The following is an 18,231-nucleotide window of genomic DNA, read 5'->3' on the forward strand; positions in this document are numbered from 1 at the left end:
AGCAGTAGAGTGTGTGTGTGTGTGTGTGTGTGTGTGTGTGTGTGTGTGTGTGTGTGTGTGTGTGTGTGTGTTTGTTTAGACTTGCTCCAGAAGCCGGGTGAAGAGGAAGAAGCAGGGTGAAGACTGGAGTATACTGTGCTTTACAGGGATCGGGATTGGTCCAACAACAGTATAGTATGGATTTACATCACTAGTAAATTATTAATTGTAGATTAAATTATTAATATCGAGGATATGGGATTCAATGTTTGTTACTAAAAGCATCTGGTTTCCATTTATGATCCCAGGTTCCACTGACCAGTCTCTTTCTGATATTTTTCAACAATGTGGCTTTCCTGATCTCTTTGTGTCGTAAACCTCTCAGATTCCTCGGCTTTCACAGAAGAGAATATTAGGGAGCGGATCATTAGATGCCCATGAGGTGTGTGCATGTTTGTCTGTGTGTGCTTGAACCAGAGTCCTGTGGTCAAAATGTGGATGTTAAGGCCGCATGCTCACGTGTGAACAGGACAGGAGCTCCTTCATGATGTACACATCGTAAATCTGCCGGCTGCGGCTCAACCGCTCCTCCTCAGAGTCCAGCTTCTCATAGTCCTTAATCTGAAACAGAAAACACACACACAGCTTAGCGACACCACAGAATGCGGAAGGCTCAATCTGAATTAGCAGGATTACAGGCCCCAAGCTGGTCATCCAGCCCTTTTGTGCACTCTAATTCGCAGGGCATGGGACACTTACTTCTTCGTAGAACTTGAGCTGAGGCACAGCCTCATCTATTTCATTCATACAGAAGTCCTTGAAGAGCAGGAAGCCTGTGAGACACAAAGCAAAAATACAGTGAGTATACATCTCAGTGCAACAGCAATATTTATCAGTCTGCTGGTCAACAATGATTTTAGCCTCTCCAGTGGAGTCCAAACATTAAACATAAGACAGAACATAAACTTAGGACGAGCAGATCTCCTTCGACTTCTCCTAAAGTCAAAGTTATAACAGGCCTCGACTAACTTTCTTTTTTTGATGTATGTGGATGTAACAGTTTTAACAGTCTATGAAACATCACCCTCTTATAGCTCATTAACATAGTAATGGTATTACCAAAAGTCCCGACCAGTGTTAGCTTTAGGATTACAGCTGATCCACATGTGACACTGTGTCATTGGGCATTTAGTTAGGTAGGTAATGCACTGATGTAGTTACTGACTTACCATAAAGCGCTATACAAATACAGGCCATTTACCATTTTACCATGTGTCTATCAATCTGTACGATATGCTCATCAGCGTACCTCACATGCCTCTAATCATAATGACTTTAATTCCTCCAAGTTGTTAAGCATATCAAAGAAATGTGAAATAAGCAGAATATATGACAGTGGAATGTACAAGCACAGAGGCAATAAGGAAATTATTTGGTATAAAACTAGACAATAAAACATACAAAAGCAAACTTGAGGCACAAATGTGACTGTTCTGTAAATACATGATAGTATTATAGCCAACATGAGGTGACACACACACACACACACACACACACACACACACACACACACACACACACAGCGTAAACACTTGGCAGAACACAGAGCTGAAACCCAAGCAGCTGTATTTACTGTATGAGCCTTAAGAAAGACTGAAGCTGTCTTATTCTTAAGAAAGGCCACGAAAGCAACTAATTCCACTCACCACTTTACAACTGTACCAACACACATACACACACAGTTCATAATTACAGAAAATGGCCCTGGAGATTAGCTGGCTAAAAGTACAGCGCCGCTCTCAAACACACCAACAATGGACAGACATCTCACACTGTTATCGAATAAAGACTCGAAACATCATCAGAGAGAAGGTGGGTGGGGGGATTTAAAAAAAACAAAAAACAAAACACACTTCCATGTGGCTTGCAGGGTTGAGAGGCACTGTTGCCATGGTAATAGCCTCTGTGGCCATCAGCAATGTGTGAAGAATGGTGTAGAGCGACAGAGACGAGACTGTCAGTGGACTGTGGCACTTCCAGGAGGCCTGGTGAGGCAGTTACGGCCCTCCTCTGCCGTCCTTAGAATGTCAGTGACATTTTCCCATCAAACACACATTGAAGCAGTACATTAGGGATGGAGACAAATGAAGGCACGAGACTGGCAGGTATAACAAGCTACTGTCCACAGAAACCGGTACGCATGCAATGCTGACACTCAAGACTTTGCATCTTGGCTTTACCGATTAGTATCACGTATGAGCAAAAATAGATGGCTAAACAAATATAAGCCGTTCATTCTCACCCTCCCACATGTCCTGTAAGACACAGATGTGTCTTAAATTCACTTATTTCCCTGCTATATTTTCATAACAATGTGCCATAAATCCAGCCCAGACTCACTCACTGTCAGCTCCACTCAGGCCAAATGATGGAAAAGTTGCTTCTGATCAACAACATCTATCAACAGGAGTCTGAAATTCTAATAAATGGACCATTGCCCATATTCAAAATGATCAACCACCATCTCAAAATGAGCTGTGTGTCTGAAGAAATGCTGGTTTATACTGGATTTGTACTTCTACCACAAGTCTCACCCAGCCAACCACATACACACATTCATACATTATTTTATCATACAATCTTGCGCACACACGCACACTCTGAAAGATACATCAGGGGCAACTCAGCATTCAGGATCTCTCTCAAGGACAGTTCAACATATGGACATATGGCAACCTTCTGATTGGTAGACAAGCCGCGGTACCACCTCAGGCCTTGTGTGAGGAGCATGTGTCGCGTATAAAACAGAATCAACCAGTGAGCACAGTTCTAAAGATTAGGGTTTGATATCGATCCACCTCTGGTCACTACTCATTCATCCCTGTGTGTGTGATCAAGACACCACATATTTTCAAAAGCGCTCCAACGTTTTCGGAGACGTCTGTTACCCACCAGCTTGATAGCTAACCGGGGCTCAAGGCTCACTAGAGCCATTGAGAACACCAGACTCCCGGCAAATCGTATTCAAACCCACCACCGTCTTTCGCTACTCAGGTTAAACATGATATATGAGTGACTTAGATAACTTAAAATTATACTGTTTGGTTTTTTTTTTTGTATTTTATTTGTTCCTGAGTAAATCGGTTTGGCTGAGATTAAAGTTTTTACACAGCTGAATAAACGTCAAGCAGGCAACTGATTATCAGAAGTGTGAGATGCTCGAGAATTTACTCCGGTGTCCTGTTATATTTTAGATAGCAAGGAGTTTATTAAACTTCACTGAAACTATCTGCAAATTTCATTAAAATTTCATAAACTATCATCTTGTCTTTATTTTTAGTTAGCACATACCTTAAACACTTAAAGATGTAAGCTAATGATAGTTATATAAGAGCAGATGCTGCTGGTGCAATAAGCTGTACGTTTTACGTCCAATGGATGCATGATCTGATTAGTCGACTAATCGCATAAATAATCGGTGACAAGTCGACTATCAAAATAATCGTTTGTGGCAGCCCTAAATCAGAGTACAATATATCGTACAACATGCCTTTGAATCAGGCTTGTATTAACAGGCCTGCTTCTTCTTTGGTTCAGACAAAAAGGGGGAAAAAAGCGCTCTACACTTTACTTACACAAATCAGAAACTGGACATCACAAAATTCCCTTTAAAGCTTTTAAAAAGCAGCTATTGTTTCAGTTCACTGTCCTCACTGATTCAGTTTAGGGCACTTGTTTTTGGCCTCACGTCTACTATCATATATTGTCACTTCTTCCCTTCCGTTTTATCTTCCCCTACAGACATGATGCATCATTTCCAGTCTGACGAATAAACGTCCTCATATGCATCCACACATGCTGTATATTTACACAGCCTAATGGACAGGGCATTCCCTCCTACCCTCACAATCAACCTCCTCCCAAACACAAAGACAGGTTTTCAAAAGCAAGGACCAAACATGCAGGAGAGGTATTAGGAGAGGAGGGGGAGGGGGGGGGGGGGGGGTGTCAGGCCTTACATCACCAAGACTCAAGGATTAAACTTAATCGCTGAACACTTCAACACTGCCCAGCTAATTCAACAAATGGCCTCTCCCACTCCCACTCTCTCTCTCTCTCTCTCTCACTCACACACGCACACACACACTTACTTCAGGCGCCAGCTCCTTTGAGCTTTGTCTCATTAGCGAGATCACCTGAACTGTCTAAAAATATCAAGCTGGCATGTTCTGACTGCCTCAGTCTTCCATCATCACACACACACACTGACCACGCTGTGTATAGCTGCAGTGTTCCAACTCTGTACACGTACAGCTGTAGGTAACACAGGGATCCTGCCCCACCTTGCAGTTTAGATTTACGATACATGCAGACTTTTTAAAAATTGTACTCAGAAACAAATGTGGCACCAAACATCCATTAGTTAGGAGTTATGGATGCCAGCTGTCTGCCTGTTGTATTTGCTTGTTAGCATCCACAACAAGCTAATCTGACATGACGGGACCAGTCCCACTCGCTAAAATGAGCTGTGGCATTGTGGGTAATTTGTGAATCTGTTGACATTTAGTTCACAAATGCTTCACTTTGCCTGCCTGCCCAACTGGCGAGGTGACAAAAACAGCCCATCCTCCCTTTATGGCTGAGGGGTAAGAATAATAAAATTATTGAAGGGTCATTTGAGTGAGAGGTGACTTGCATGTGCTCCATTATACATACGCTGACCTTTACTGGTGGGAGTGAGCGGCACCAGTCGGCGGTGCATTTGAGTGTGCATATACTGCATGATGTGACAGACATTCATTGGAGTACAGCTTCAAGATTAGCAAACAATGTTAAGTATTCTGCTAACCCTGCCCACACAGACTGAACACCCTCACCATAACCTGCTAAAATGCTAATCCCACAGTGCTGGCAATTTGTTTTGATTGGTGATGTCACACAGCTGATTTCAGAGACGGCACAGCCACAGCATGAGGAATGAATCCAGCATTAAATGGCTACAGCAGTACATTGGAGGGGCTCGTTTTCCAATGCACTATTGATCATTTGAACCCCAGGCTGCTGTTCTCAGTGTTATTTACAGCACAGTCACTGTGTATGCTGAGGATCCTGAGGGTAACCTGGGCTTCTACATATGCATAGGCAGTTATGTGCAAACAGTTTAGTTGTCACGGATGTTACTACTGCTTTCCTTTAAAGAAATTAAGCATACATGAAGTTCACTTCGCCTGTTTGACATGAAAGTAACCTGTGTATAATATATCACTGCATCCACTCAGGATAGTATCACAGACAATTTTGTTAGGGGTCATGTACAGTGGGGTGAAAGAAGTCTTTGCCGCCTTCCTGATTTCCTGGTTTTTGTATGTTTGTCACTATTAATAAAGTGTACACCCCCTAAACCTAATAAATGGTTGGGCCACTCTTAGCAGCAACAACTGCAATAAAGAGTTTGTGATACCTGGCAATGAGTTTCCATAGCGCTGTGGAGCAATTCTGACCCACTCATCATCCATGCAGAATTCTTGTAATTCACACTCACACTGGGGGGGTTTTCGAGCATGAACCACCTTTTTAAGGTCATGCACCTCAATTGGATTCAGGTCAGTACTCTGGGAAGACTACTTTAAAGTCCTCATTTTGTTTTTCTTGCTGGTGTGTTTTGGATTATTGTCCTGCCGCAGAATCCAAGTGTGCTTCAGCTTGAGGTCACTAACAGATGGCTGGACATTCTCCTTCATGATGTTTTGGTAGACAGCAGAATTCATAGCTCCATGTACCACAGCAAATCTTCCAGGTCCTGCCCAACTTTTGCACAAGTGAGTCATATGCAAGCTTTTTTCAAATGCCATGTCCAAATTATGCAGAACACAGTTGCATTTCTGCTCAAAGTCTGTGTAGGTCTTCTCGTCTGCATGCCTGAAATGAATTCGAACTCAATAAAGGCAATAAATGCAATGCTGTTAATAAAACTGCATCAACTGTTATCACTGATTATTCTTGACTGTGCCAGCTTATACAAACCGATTATATATAGACGCATACATCCAGCACAAACCCGGTGTGAAACAGCAGATACCACTTACACTGCTAAATACCATCTCATCTGCTGATATCAGTCAACAAAGCCAGTGTCAGCTAATCCCATGATTTATCAGCATATCTGTATTCTCTTTGAGATGGTGTGGCGTGAGGACAAGTGAAAACACCAGACTTTCAGGTTCTTTGAAAGGAAAGTTGATTTTAAAAGCCAGCGTTAAAGAACAAAAGTGTGGTCTGTAACAATAGTCCTAAGTAACAATACCACCAAACTTCAGTACTGCTTCTTTTGCAAGACTCGTACTACTCCCTCACCTAATTTTCAGTAACTATGAACCTTCAAAACCACTGAACACACAGAACATCAAATTATGTATAAGCAAAACTAGTATGGTTCCTGCATCAAATCCATCCCCTGATTCTGCCTTCTGTTAGCTGAAAAGATAGAAGAATTGCATATGGCGGTTACCAAAGCTGAGAACTGAGGAGCAGAACTTGACAAATTATACTCAAACATCGATCAGATCCAATTAAACCTCGATGAGCTCAAGTTTAAAGTTGCCCTTTTTTGCCCTTTGTATATTTGATTTAGAGCTGCGACACACAGCAGCCAGACATGAAATAAGAACATCAGTATTTATCATTTAGTCGGTTTGATTTCACCCAAAGATAATAATAAAAATAATAATGGATTGCATTTATATAGCGCTTTGAGGGGCCCTCAAAGCGCTTTACAATTCCACTATTCATTCACTCTCACATTCACACACTGGTGGAGGCAGCTACAGTTGTAGCCACAGCTGCCCTGGGGCAGACTGACAGAAGCGAGGCTGCCATATCGCGCCATCTGCCCCTCTGGCCATCACCAGTAGGCGGTACGTGAAGTGTCTTGCCCAAGGACACAACGACTGAGACTGTCCGAGCCAGGGCTCGAACCGGCAACCTTCCGGTTACAAGACGAACTGCCAACTCTTTGAGCCACGATCGCCCAGCAAAGGTGGAAGGAATGCAGAGATGAAATTAGTAAATGTGTTTACCCAAGACTACAGGGTTCCTTTATACTTTTACTAACATCTTTTCATTATCAGAACTTCATGAGGACACATTCTGTGAAACATCTGTGCATGCATGAATAAGAAGGATAAAAGTCAAAGTTTACCACAGCATATAGTCCAAGGTTTTTTCTTGCATAAAGACATTTTTGGTACTCCCAAAGCTAGCTAGCTAGATAAATATATATATAGCCATGTTAATGTCTGTGTGACGTTGGTGAACGTGGAAAGTAAGGATGGGAAATAATTTGTGAAAAGGAAACTAGTTGTAGTTGTGACCCTATACAATCTAAGCAGTCTTTGCAAACTCATAGTCTGGATGTCCACAACCTCTGACTTACAGCACATACTCTCCAGATGTAACAAGGTACCAGACTTATGTGTCACACACATCTTTGTGTCTCAGCCAGTCATGCACATTGCACCGCTGGCACAGTTGCTGGGTTGAAGACATGAGTGTCGGTTTTAACCGTCACTTTACTGATGTTCCAGCACAGAAGCTCAGAGACATACAGATATACAGAGGGAGATGATGAAACAGTATTGAAAACTTGAGCGTTTGTGAAGGGAAAAAAACAAGAGAAAACACAAGACAAAGTCTCTGACTTCTTCTCCTCCTTATCAGAGTTTAGGTGGTGATATTGTCTGAGTGGCGACACCTATCATTTAGCAGAATACTCCAGTGACTTCTTGCTCCTTAACGATGGGTATAAATACAAGTGACTGTGACAAGAGGTTGAGGTGCAGAGCGAAGTGGGTATACTGGGGCCTTTGAAGCCTTGAGACAGGTATGAGCTCTCACTGTAGCTTCTGACTTCATTACCATGCCAGTGTGTGCATAACATACTGTAGCAGGTTTAGCATATATATCCAGGAGCCATTGCAAAGTTAAATATCATGGAACATTTGGCACCTGCTGAGCGAATCCTAGCAGCAGATGTCAACATATGAACACCATGACGCAACAACTTAGCCTTAGAGTTTGGATAAACATTCTCACATGTGTAAATCATAATTTGTGCAGTGTCCACAAGTTATGATTTACACATGTGCTTTCCAACCCAACAATCTAACTGGAGACACACACAAAAAAAGCTGAAACCTGTGTAGTGTGCAAAGGACAAACAGGAAGGTATTAACTTGCCCATGCAGCATTAAAGGCCTCAGTTTAGCAACATCAGACTGAATGAATTCCTATCAATTTAGCAGAACAAGATTTAGCTCATATCGTCATCAATACTTAGTGAGCACACTGCTCAGATTACAGCTTATTAGAAAAAGATGCAAGTGTGCTAAACTATTAAACTCGTGTGTATGGTCTGGAGCTCAGCTCCGCACTGTCTTAGGCTTTTATTCTCCAACTAAGTAACAGAGCAAGTTCAAATAGTCCACAATAAAACCTACCACCAAATAGGAACAAGTGATACAGCCTCAAAACAACATTTTAAGAATATCTGTGATAACAATTCTGATGATAGAGAATCGATGTGTGCAGCTTGCAGGCAGTAGGAATTATGAGAGCTACTGTCACTGGTACTTGCTAAATCAAACTGTGAATTTATCGAAACAAGGTACCAGCTACAGCAGGATTATAGTGCAATAGTAATTCAGTTTTATTTATTTAGCACCAAAGCACAACCACAGTTGCCTCAAGGTGTGTTATATTGTAAGGTAAACATCCAAAAATAATACAGAGAAACAGATAAAACCTTAATGATCAGATGACTCCCTATGAGCAAGTGCTTTGGGGAAAGTGGGATGAAAAAACTGCCTTTTAACAGGAAGAAACCTACAGCAGAACCAGGTTCAGGAATGGCTGGCCATCTGCTGCGTCTGGTTGGGGGTGAGGGGGAGGAACACAGGACAAAGACACAGAGATCAATAACTGATTATTAAATGCAGAGTGGTGTATAAACAGTGAGTAAAAAAAGTGAGTGAAGAAGAAGAGAAACAAACAAGCAAAAAAGAAAAAAAACAGTGCATCATGGGAAGCCCCTAGATGAGCTCTCTGGCTGCTGTCCTGGGAAGCCCAGGTGGCAGGCGGTGTGGGCAACCTGGCATCTCCATTAGGACTGCCCATTAATGAAGGTGGGACAGGTGTTCTGTGTCACTGGCCCTCTGACGCCCTCCCCCAGTTCAGGAGAGACGTACCGTGTACCAGTAAGGTGCCAAGGGGGTACACGCCAGGCTCTGGTGGATTCAGGCTGTACGCAGATCCTGATCCACCAAACCCTGGTTTGCCTGGGGGCACTGCTGTAGGCAGAGTGGGTGGAGGGGAAGTGTGTGCATGGGGAAATATGCCTTAGTGTTACCGGAAATTAGATATTGGGGAATTGGCAGGGATTGACCCGGGTTCAGTAGGTTAATGGGGCAGTGTGTTGGAGTGCGATCGTGGCCGGTAGGGGCATGTGGGGCACTAGCCCCGCGAGAGGAAAGACAGGGGGGCCTTCTCAAGAGGCCCCACCGGCTCCAGTAACCCACTCCACAGATGATTTTCCACTGGAGCAGTCTTGGGACGACACCCAATGCTCAGCCTTCGACCAGGTAATAACGGGGCTGACATTCCCGCACTTCGTATTAATTAGGGACAGGTTATATTGAGTGAGTTGCAATGCTCGAAAACAGGAGGCGCACACTCGGTTGTTGATGCCTAAAAGCCGCCAGAAAATTATTTTCCAGGCAGCTCATTACAACCCAATGGTCGGTCACATGGGGTATGACAAAACACTGGATCGGGTCATGGTCCGATTTTATTGCCGATGTACCGCGGTAGCGGTGGTGCATGTCTTGTCCAGAGTGCCAACTAGTTAACCAGCTGGTTATTCCAAAAGTGCCTGTGCGCCCGTTGCTGTTGATGGAGGTCCTGTTCAAATGCATTGACAATGGGAAGGATGGATAAGCAAACCAAACTTATGGCATGCACAGAACCCTGTGGAATTCAAGATAATCCTCTATGCAATAGTGGAGATTTTTCAGTAATTAGCTAAGACAGCTGGGTCGAGTGATGGCTTTTTAAGTAATGGTTTATCTGCTGCCAGCATGAAGGCGTGTGGTATATATCCCATTAACAGAGATAGGTTGATTTAAGATTGAAACATTAATCAATGGTAGGATTTCTTTGAGCAGTCTTTTAGGATTTGGGTCTAAAAGACACATTGATGGTTTGGAGGAAGTAATTACTGAACTCAAAGATCAACTGGAGGAAAAAAAAGTATAAATAAGTATCAATGGCACTGAAAGTTGCTGTATATAATGTTATGTCTGTGAGATTGTTATGAGTAGTATTTTCTCCAATTTTATTTGTAAAGAAATTCATAAAGTCATTATTAGTTACGGTTGGCTCAACAGAGCTCAGACTTTTTGTTAGCCTCGCTACAGCGCTAAAGAGAAACTTAGGGTTCTTATTTTCTTCAATTAGTGATGAATAGTAAGATGTTCTAGCTTTATGGTCGGCTTTTAATAGAGGAATTTATTTTTCCAGTCTAAATGGAGATCTTCTAAATTAGATGTCATTTCCACTCCAGCTTATAAGTTATTTGCTGTAAGGTGCGCATCTGAGCGTTATACCATGGAGTAAAGTATTCCCACCATGAATCACATGCAGGGAAGATGTAAAACTATTAATAAAACAATCAACCTCTGCAGGAGCAGAGTTCAGGTAGCTGCTCTCCTGTGTTGGCACATGACATTGAAGAAGATGACAGTGGATGAATTATATTCTTAAACTTAGTTACAGCACTTCCAGACAGACAAGTACTGTGATGAAATGTATTCCCCACTGCTGTGTAATCATTATTTTAAACTTAAATGTTAGTAGGAAATGAGCAAACATGAGGGTTTTCAGGGAATACTATTAAATGTTCAATTTCTATGACATATGTCAGAGCAAGATCTCGTGTGATTACTCTAGATCTTGCTCTGAAGTAGTGGGTGCGTTCTTTTAAATTTTAAAATTAACCAATTGAGTATAATAACATATAATACATTAAATGCCGTGTTGAGGCCATTATTTTCAGCATCTACATGGATGTTAAAAATCACAATAAATATTTTACCTGAGCTTATCAGGTCCCATCATCTCTTAATGACCTTACAGTAGAATATCACCCCATTAGAGCACTTTGCTCTCACACTGCAGGCTTAGTTGTTGTTCCGAGAGTATTTAAAAAGAGTGGAAGGAAGAGCCTTCAGTTTTCAGGCACCTCTTCTATGGAACCAGCATGCAGTTTGGATTCAAGAGACAGACACTACAATACTACAATATTTAGAAAATGGATGGCTAAAAGCACATCTTGTTTAATCTCTACAGTTCTTACAACCATGTTTCAAAAGCCAATGGAAAAATACTGCCTCATTACAATAAAAAAAACAAACAAAACAAACAAAACAAAACAAAACAAAAAACCCCAACCTAAAAACCTGAAAGAAAAAGACCAAAAACAAAACAACAATCTTAAAAAAAAAAAAAAACAAAAAAAAACACAACAACACCCCCCCCCCCCACACACACACACACACACACACACACACACACACACAAGCTAGAGAAATTATGTAGTGTAACTTGTTTCCTTCTCCCTCCTGTGACCTCAGAAAAATGACCGGCTGTGGCTGAAGACAGCCCTATGGGCAAGTTATGGCATCAAATGTAAAGCATATCAATTAACAGCAGATCTGTATTTGTATGCTGAACCTTTTTCTTGAATGCTATCGTTAATAACTGTGGAACATGAGATTTTCTCCTTTCTTAAAGGATGCTCCAGTGTGTGCTCTGCTAAAGCTGCTGTAGACAGGAATGTGCAAGACAGCACCAATAAGTCCATTTTAAATGCATTAGTGCTACTTTCAACCACACAAGACAATGTGTAAGTAAGTGCAGTGATACACGCAAGCACACATGCACACACGCAGTTCTGACAGGTTTTCTCTGTGATATGACCTTGGTTTTAAGTTGGACAGTGATTTTAAATTGGACAACCAAATCAGAGCAGTGGTGAAGTCCAGTTTTTATCATTTAAGGCGACTGGCAAGACTAAAATCTTTTCTTTCGAGGCAGCACCTGTCCACTGTCCACTTTTAAATCACGTCTTAAAACCCACTTTTATTCCTTGGCTTTTAACCTCAGTGAGACTTAGTTTCTTTTTTAATGCAGTAGTTATTTAATTAATGATTTCACTCTTCTTTTATTTGTTTTTTATTTATATCTCATGTAATTTTATTTTACAGTTCCAATGTACAGCACTTTGTGTCAGCTGTGGTTGTTTTAAAGTGCTTTATAAATAAAGTTGATGATGATGATGATGATGATGATATGGGCGAACAGTTGGCAGTTCGTCTTGTAACCGGAAGGTTGCCGGTTCGAGCCCCGGCTTGGACAGTCTCGGTCTTTGTGTCCTTGGGCAAGATACTTCACCTACCGCCTACTGGTGTTGGCCAGAGGGGCCGATGGCGCGATATGGCAGCCTCGCTTCTGTCAGTCTGCCCCAGGGCAGCTGTGGCTACAACTGTAGCTGCCTCCACCAGTGTGTGAATGTGAGAGTGAATGAATAGTGGAATTGTAAAGCGCTTTGAGGGCCCTAAAAAAGCGCTATATAAATGCAATCCATTATTATTATCATTATTATTTATTGCCTCTACTGAGGAGGTCATAGAGTGTTCATATTTGTCTGAAAACACGCATTATGGACAGATTTGGAGTTAATTGGGAACCAGAAATATTCTTTACTACTGAATTGGAAATGGTTTGAAATATAGATACTGTGTGCCATGTGTTTGCAAACACATATCAAACTGAAGTAAGAACAATAGGCAAATACATTGCTGATGTTCTCAAGAGACTAATCCAGCTGCAGATATAGAGCGCTGGTGGAGGTCGACTGTAAGACTGCTCGTGGTTAATTCCATGTTGCAGGCCATGCTAGAGGCTTACAGCTGTGTACAGCTGTGTTAGCTCTACCTACACACGCTTACAGAAAGGACGAAAAATGGTTTTATTGCTGATTTTTTTTCTTTACTAAAAAAACAAAAACATCTTATGTATAAAGTTGCTATGCAACTGAAGTTTATTACCATCATAATTAAGGGTATGTTTAAAATGATCAGTACATGACAATGGCAGTAAATTTGTACTATAAAGACGTGACATTAATACTTATCCTGATTTTTGCTGTGGTACATTAACTAACTGCCTGTCATCAGATTCCTCAGATATGAAGATAGTGTGACTGGACTGGAGGCGAGGACAGTGTGTTGACACGCGCGCACACAGACACACACACACTCCTATCGTGGACAAATGCTGCATTCTGGGAAACAGAAACAGGAATAAATGTTGTTCTGCCCATTGGAGCTCCTCTTTCACATCTTCCTCTCCATTTCCCCACTCTCCAATTCTCATCACCTATTTTATTCCCCCTTTAATCAATTTCATTTCTCCCAGTCGACAAGAAAAAGCAGCAGTTCTGGTGCCGTTGCTGTGGCAACTGTAGTTGCTAGGCAACCCACAACTCTCCATCATCCATTCCAGAAGTCTGACAGATGGAGAAAAAGAATGCCAAGGCAAAAGTGAGAGAAATAAAAGGAGAAGGAAGGACTTTAGGAAAGAATGAAGACAAGGAAAGGGCTCAAAAATGAAGATGGAGCAGGAGCTGAAAGATGGAGGGTCGCTGTAATGTACTTCACAAAAAACACAGCAATTCCAATAAGCCATTCAGATGTCCACTCTTCATTTGAACACCCTCTTAGCCTCCAAGTACAAAAGTCCATACGTTCATTTTTTACTTCTGGTTATTTATTAACACACTGTGTTAGCGTCAGGTTTTAAATCAATGTCCTCTAAAGCTTTAAATGGTTTTACACGCATACAGGTCAGCCAGGTTGAAACAGAGATACCACTAACAGTCATGCTTTAATAGTGGAAATCACAGAGTGCTATTCCCTTGATGGCAACAGTTCTAAGTGGTGCAGCATTATGACACAAGCTAGTGTTAGCTTTGCTGCTTGTGGAATGGCACATGTAGTAGCTGCTGTGTTGGCTCCAGTTTCAACTTTACATGAGGCTGATCAAAGCACAAGGGCAGCAATTCAACACAAAAGGCAACTGTATGGCATTTGTCCTGACCAGTGGCTGTTTGTTTGCTAAATTTGTGCTTAGCCTTTTCCAAGCTATACCCACCACCCAAACACTCAAACAGTACACTGTTCTGATTAGGCTTGATTCCTGTGGCCATCTTTGTTTATATATAAATGTGGTCTCAATTTGATTTGAGATCACATTCACAGCCAGGTACTGCTGGCTAGTACCTGCACTGTTCTCAACTCTTTACTACCCCTAAAGTATTCCCAAGTAGACAGAAACTCTCCCAGGGCTTCTTTTTAGTAGGACTGCCCAAAACACCTCAAAGTCTAGTAAGCAGTCCTTTTCATGGTGAGAAGCAGCAGATCTGCTGCCTACAAAAATATGGCACCAGCTGACATAAAAGGAGGAATGGACTGGTACTTTTATAGCGCTTTTCTACTCTGAGCACTCAAAGCGCTTTACACAACTTGCCTCATTCACCCATTCATACAAGCACTTTTTTCTATGCTCTTTCCATGCAAGTGCTTTCCATTTTAACATTTACATGCATTCATACACTGGTGAATGCATTGGAGAACACCTTGAGGTTAGTATCTTGCCCAAGGATATTTAACATCCAGAATGGAGAAGACTGTTATAGAATAGTATTTGACCAATATATGACCTTCTCTACAGCCGCAAATGGAGGTCAACATTATTTTGTCCCACTTTGACAGGAGTTGAAGCTGCGTGCTTCAACCTTTCTTTACTAAAAAAACAAAAAACAAAAAACAAAAACAAAAACAGGAGAGTGCTCTGAGGAAGGAGGGAAGACCTAGGACCCCAATAGTAGGGCTGGGTAACCAGCTTCCAGTTTGCATTCGGGAGACAGGCACTATCTCTACTTTTAAGATGAGGCTTAAAATGTTCCTTTTTGCTAAAGGTATCTTAGCTAGGGCTCCCTTGAACAAGAGGTTTTTAATCTCAATGGGATCAATAAAAGGAGATCGTATGATTTGGGTTTTTTTCTCTGTATGTATTATTGTCGGGTCTACCTTACAATATAAAGCGCCTTGAGGTGACTGTTGTTGCGATCTGGCACTGTATAAATAAAACTGAATTGAAACTAAAATAGTTTTGAAATGGGAAATCTGTTTTTTTTTTAAACCCACCCCTACCCGATAGGTCTAATGTTGTTATCAGACCTGTGCCATATCATATCATTCGTATGTGTTTACATTTACAGTGGAACCAGCCCAAATGTGTCTGAGAACAAGAGCCACATGCCTGCTTCTGATGGATAGTAGCTAATAAGGAGCTACTTCAACAATTTCTAGCAGAGCTCAGAACTTTGCAAAAACTAAAAGACATCTGTTCCTGCTAAAGGTGGTTTACATTGCGTCACCACTATAGGCAAACGCACACCATGGAGTACAGTCGGGCTATACTGAGGATGAGGTATGAGCAGCTGGTAATGTGCGACCCAAAAGGAAACAAGTGACTCCCCCAGCGTTACTGCAGCTCTGGCTAACTGTGCTCCATTTGGCACTAAGCAGAAACGTGGATGCAAGTGAGTGATGCGGGTACTAGGGCTGGTCCATATCATACTGTTCACAGTAATACCGGTATAATGTTAGGCAATAATTAGAAAATGAAATATCACGATAGAATATGGGTTAAACTTGCATGTCCAGTGCCTTTGTTTTCATACGCACATGGTGGAAAAAGCATGGCGGTGACGGAGAATGAGAAGGGCAAAAGCGGATTGTTGAATGAAACAGATGAACCCGAATTGGTTTGTAAAAATGGTGCAAATTTAGTGGTGTGGAACTGGTTTGGCTTTCGTCCATCAGATACACACCAAAGCACAATTTATGGTGGAGCATGCAAGCACCGTGGTACACGGTGCTCAAAAATCTGTCAAAAAATGTTTTAGTACGACTTTGGTAAGTTACGAAGCTTACCAAAGTCGCTTGATGGATTGTCTGAGCATTACGGCTATCGTAAGCAGGAGCCTCGCAGAGTGATACGTACTGTGCTTCAACATAATATTACCGTATTGTGTGTGTATAACCTTTTTTTAAAGTTTTGTTTATATTATACATGGTTATGCTGAGGATATGTCAGTCAATTTCCACTGGAAATGCCTTTTGGTTAAACTGTCAGCAAGTTAAAAACAACAACAACAAAAAATTAAAGCTGCAAGCAGCGTTATGAGGGCCCTCGCACCCCCGGCGCGTCGAGCCACGCCCAACACCTAAAACCAGCACGTCCGATCTGATGTCACATTGATGGAATTCATGCATTTAACCACCAGCTAACATTTCAACTCATTCATTCATGATTAGCTAGTCGTTCCACTAGGTGGCACTCTAACCATTATGTACAAATGGCATAACAAACATTTCCGAACTCGAGTCTCATTATGCCTGCGACCTTTGGGTGAGATTGGACATTGTGTTTTTGAGTAACAGCAGATTACTGCGTTTTGGCGAGTGATTGAGAGTCTACGTGCCGCCATAACCACCCCGTTTCACTGAACGTAAAAAGCTTCGCAATTTAACAACACAAAGGTCTTTGGATTCCACACACTGAAGAATAGTGCAATATGATGAAATCCCTTGGAGGAGTTCGTCAAAGAACGATGCCTGAAAAGAGGGGAAAATGTTGCCAAAATTGCACATTAATTTTAAAATGGCTGACTTCCTGTTGGATTTGGGATATTGCTCCAAGAGACTTTTTTGTACATCTTGATATCTCCTATAAGCTTACCAGGTTTCAGACTCATACATAAAACACAGAGCAGGGGCTGTGATTTTGAAATTTTTTAGGGGGCGCTGTGGAGCCATTTTGGGATATTCAATGAAAATGATCACATAACAACAAAGCCTTATCCACATTGGAGGTGTGCGCCAAATTTCAAGACTTTTTAAACTTTCCAAGCCCCTCAAAAGCCACTTCATCTTTCATGGTGAACCGCGTTGCCACCAGGGTGCGCCGTTCAGTTTAAAGTCACAATTTTTGCACTGAAGCATCACAAGGGACTGATGGTGATATTCACCGCTTTTGAGGTGGCCACGATGAACCTGTGAAAATCAGTACAACAAAATTAAAGCCATGACATTTCCTGTTCCCACTAGGTGGCGCTGTCCGTATTCCCGACAATGGGCACATCAATCTGTTCAGGGCGGGTCTGACATCATGCCTGTAAAGTCTGGTACTGATCAGGCTGGATTTCATTGAGTTATACTAATTTGTTTCTTCATGGCGTGACATCAAAGTTCGCCATGCCGCTGGGGTCACACCCTTTTGCGAAAAGTCACAGTTTTCACTGTAACCCAAGACCAACTCCTTAAGGCTTTCCTGGAGAAATTTGAGGCTGCAGATGTCACCCATCACAATACTGTACCCCAAAGTGTAAAACATGACATTTCCTGTTCCCACTAGGTGGCGCTGTCCCTGGTGTCAAATATGGCAGTTGAAATATGTTCAGGGGTGGAGCCTTATCATATGTGTTCACTTTGGTCAAGGTCAGAAAATGTATGACAAAATGAGAGGCAATAAGATTTTCATGGCGAGTCATCGAAATTCGCCGTGGCGCCACGGCCTCATGGTATTGTGAAAACTCAAAAGCTCCGCAATTTAACATGGCCCAGGTGTGTAGTTGAAACTGACCAAAGATGAAGCTTATACGACCAAATCCCAAGGAGGAGTTCGTTAAAGTTCGAGGCATGGAAACGGCAAAATTAGAGCCAAAATGTCACCTTCACGTCCAAATGGCGGACTTCCTGTTGGGTTTGCGTCAATGGGCCCACTGACTTTTTTGTTCGTCTTGGCATGATACACATGTGTGCCAAATTTCATACATGTAGCCCAAACGATGTGGTCGTAGGGCTGCATTTTACAAGGCATAGGTGGCGCTGTAGAGCCATTTCCCAGTGCTCATATGTAAAACCATTAAAATACAAAATTTTTCACCAGACCTGGCATGTGTGCAAAATTTCATGAGTTTTTGAGCATGTTTAGGCCCTCAAAAAGGCCCTTGTTTGGGGTGAATAATAATAATAATAATAATAATAATAATAATTAAAGCTGCAAGCAGCG

General features: G+C 41.9%; 1 protein-coding gene across 2 annotated transcripts in view; it reads right to left on the reverse strand.

Moving 5' to 3' along the window:
* Nucleotides 1-18,231, reverse strand: part of grk3 (G protein-coupled receptor kinase 3) — a 101,542-nt gene that overhangs the window by 27,285 nt on the left and 56,026 nt on the right. For both annotated transcript variants that reach the window (XM_026172667.2, XM_026172666.2), the window contains exons 3-4: nucleotides 739-812; nucleotides 499-600 (exon numbers count right to left, since the gene is read on the reverse strand). In XM_026172667.2, the coding sequence (XP_026028452.1) occupies nucleotides 499-600; nucleotides 739-812 (176 nt within the window). The remainder of the gene's footprint in view (nucleotides 1-498; nucleotides 601-738; nucleotides 813-18,231) is intronic.

This window comes from Astatotilapia calliptera, chromosome 7 (assembly GCF_964374335.1).
Source record: "Astatotilapia calliptera chromosome 7, fAstCal68.1, whole genome shotgun sequence".
Taxonomy (NCBI): Eukaryota; Metazoa; Chordata; class Actinopteri; order Cichliformes; family Cichlidae; genus Astatotilapia; species Astatotilapia calliptera.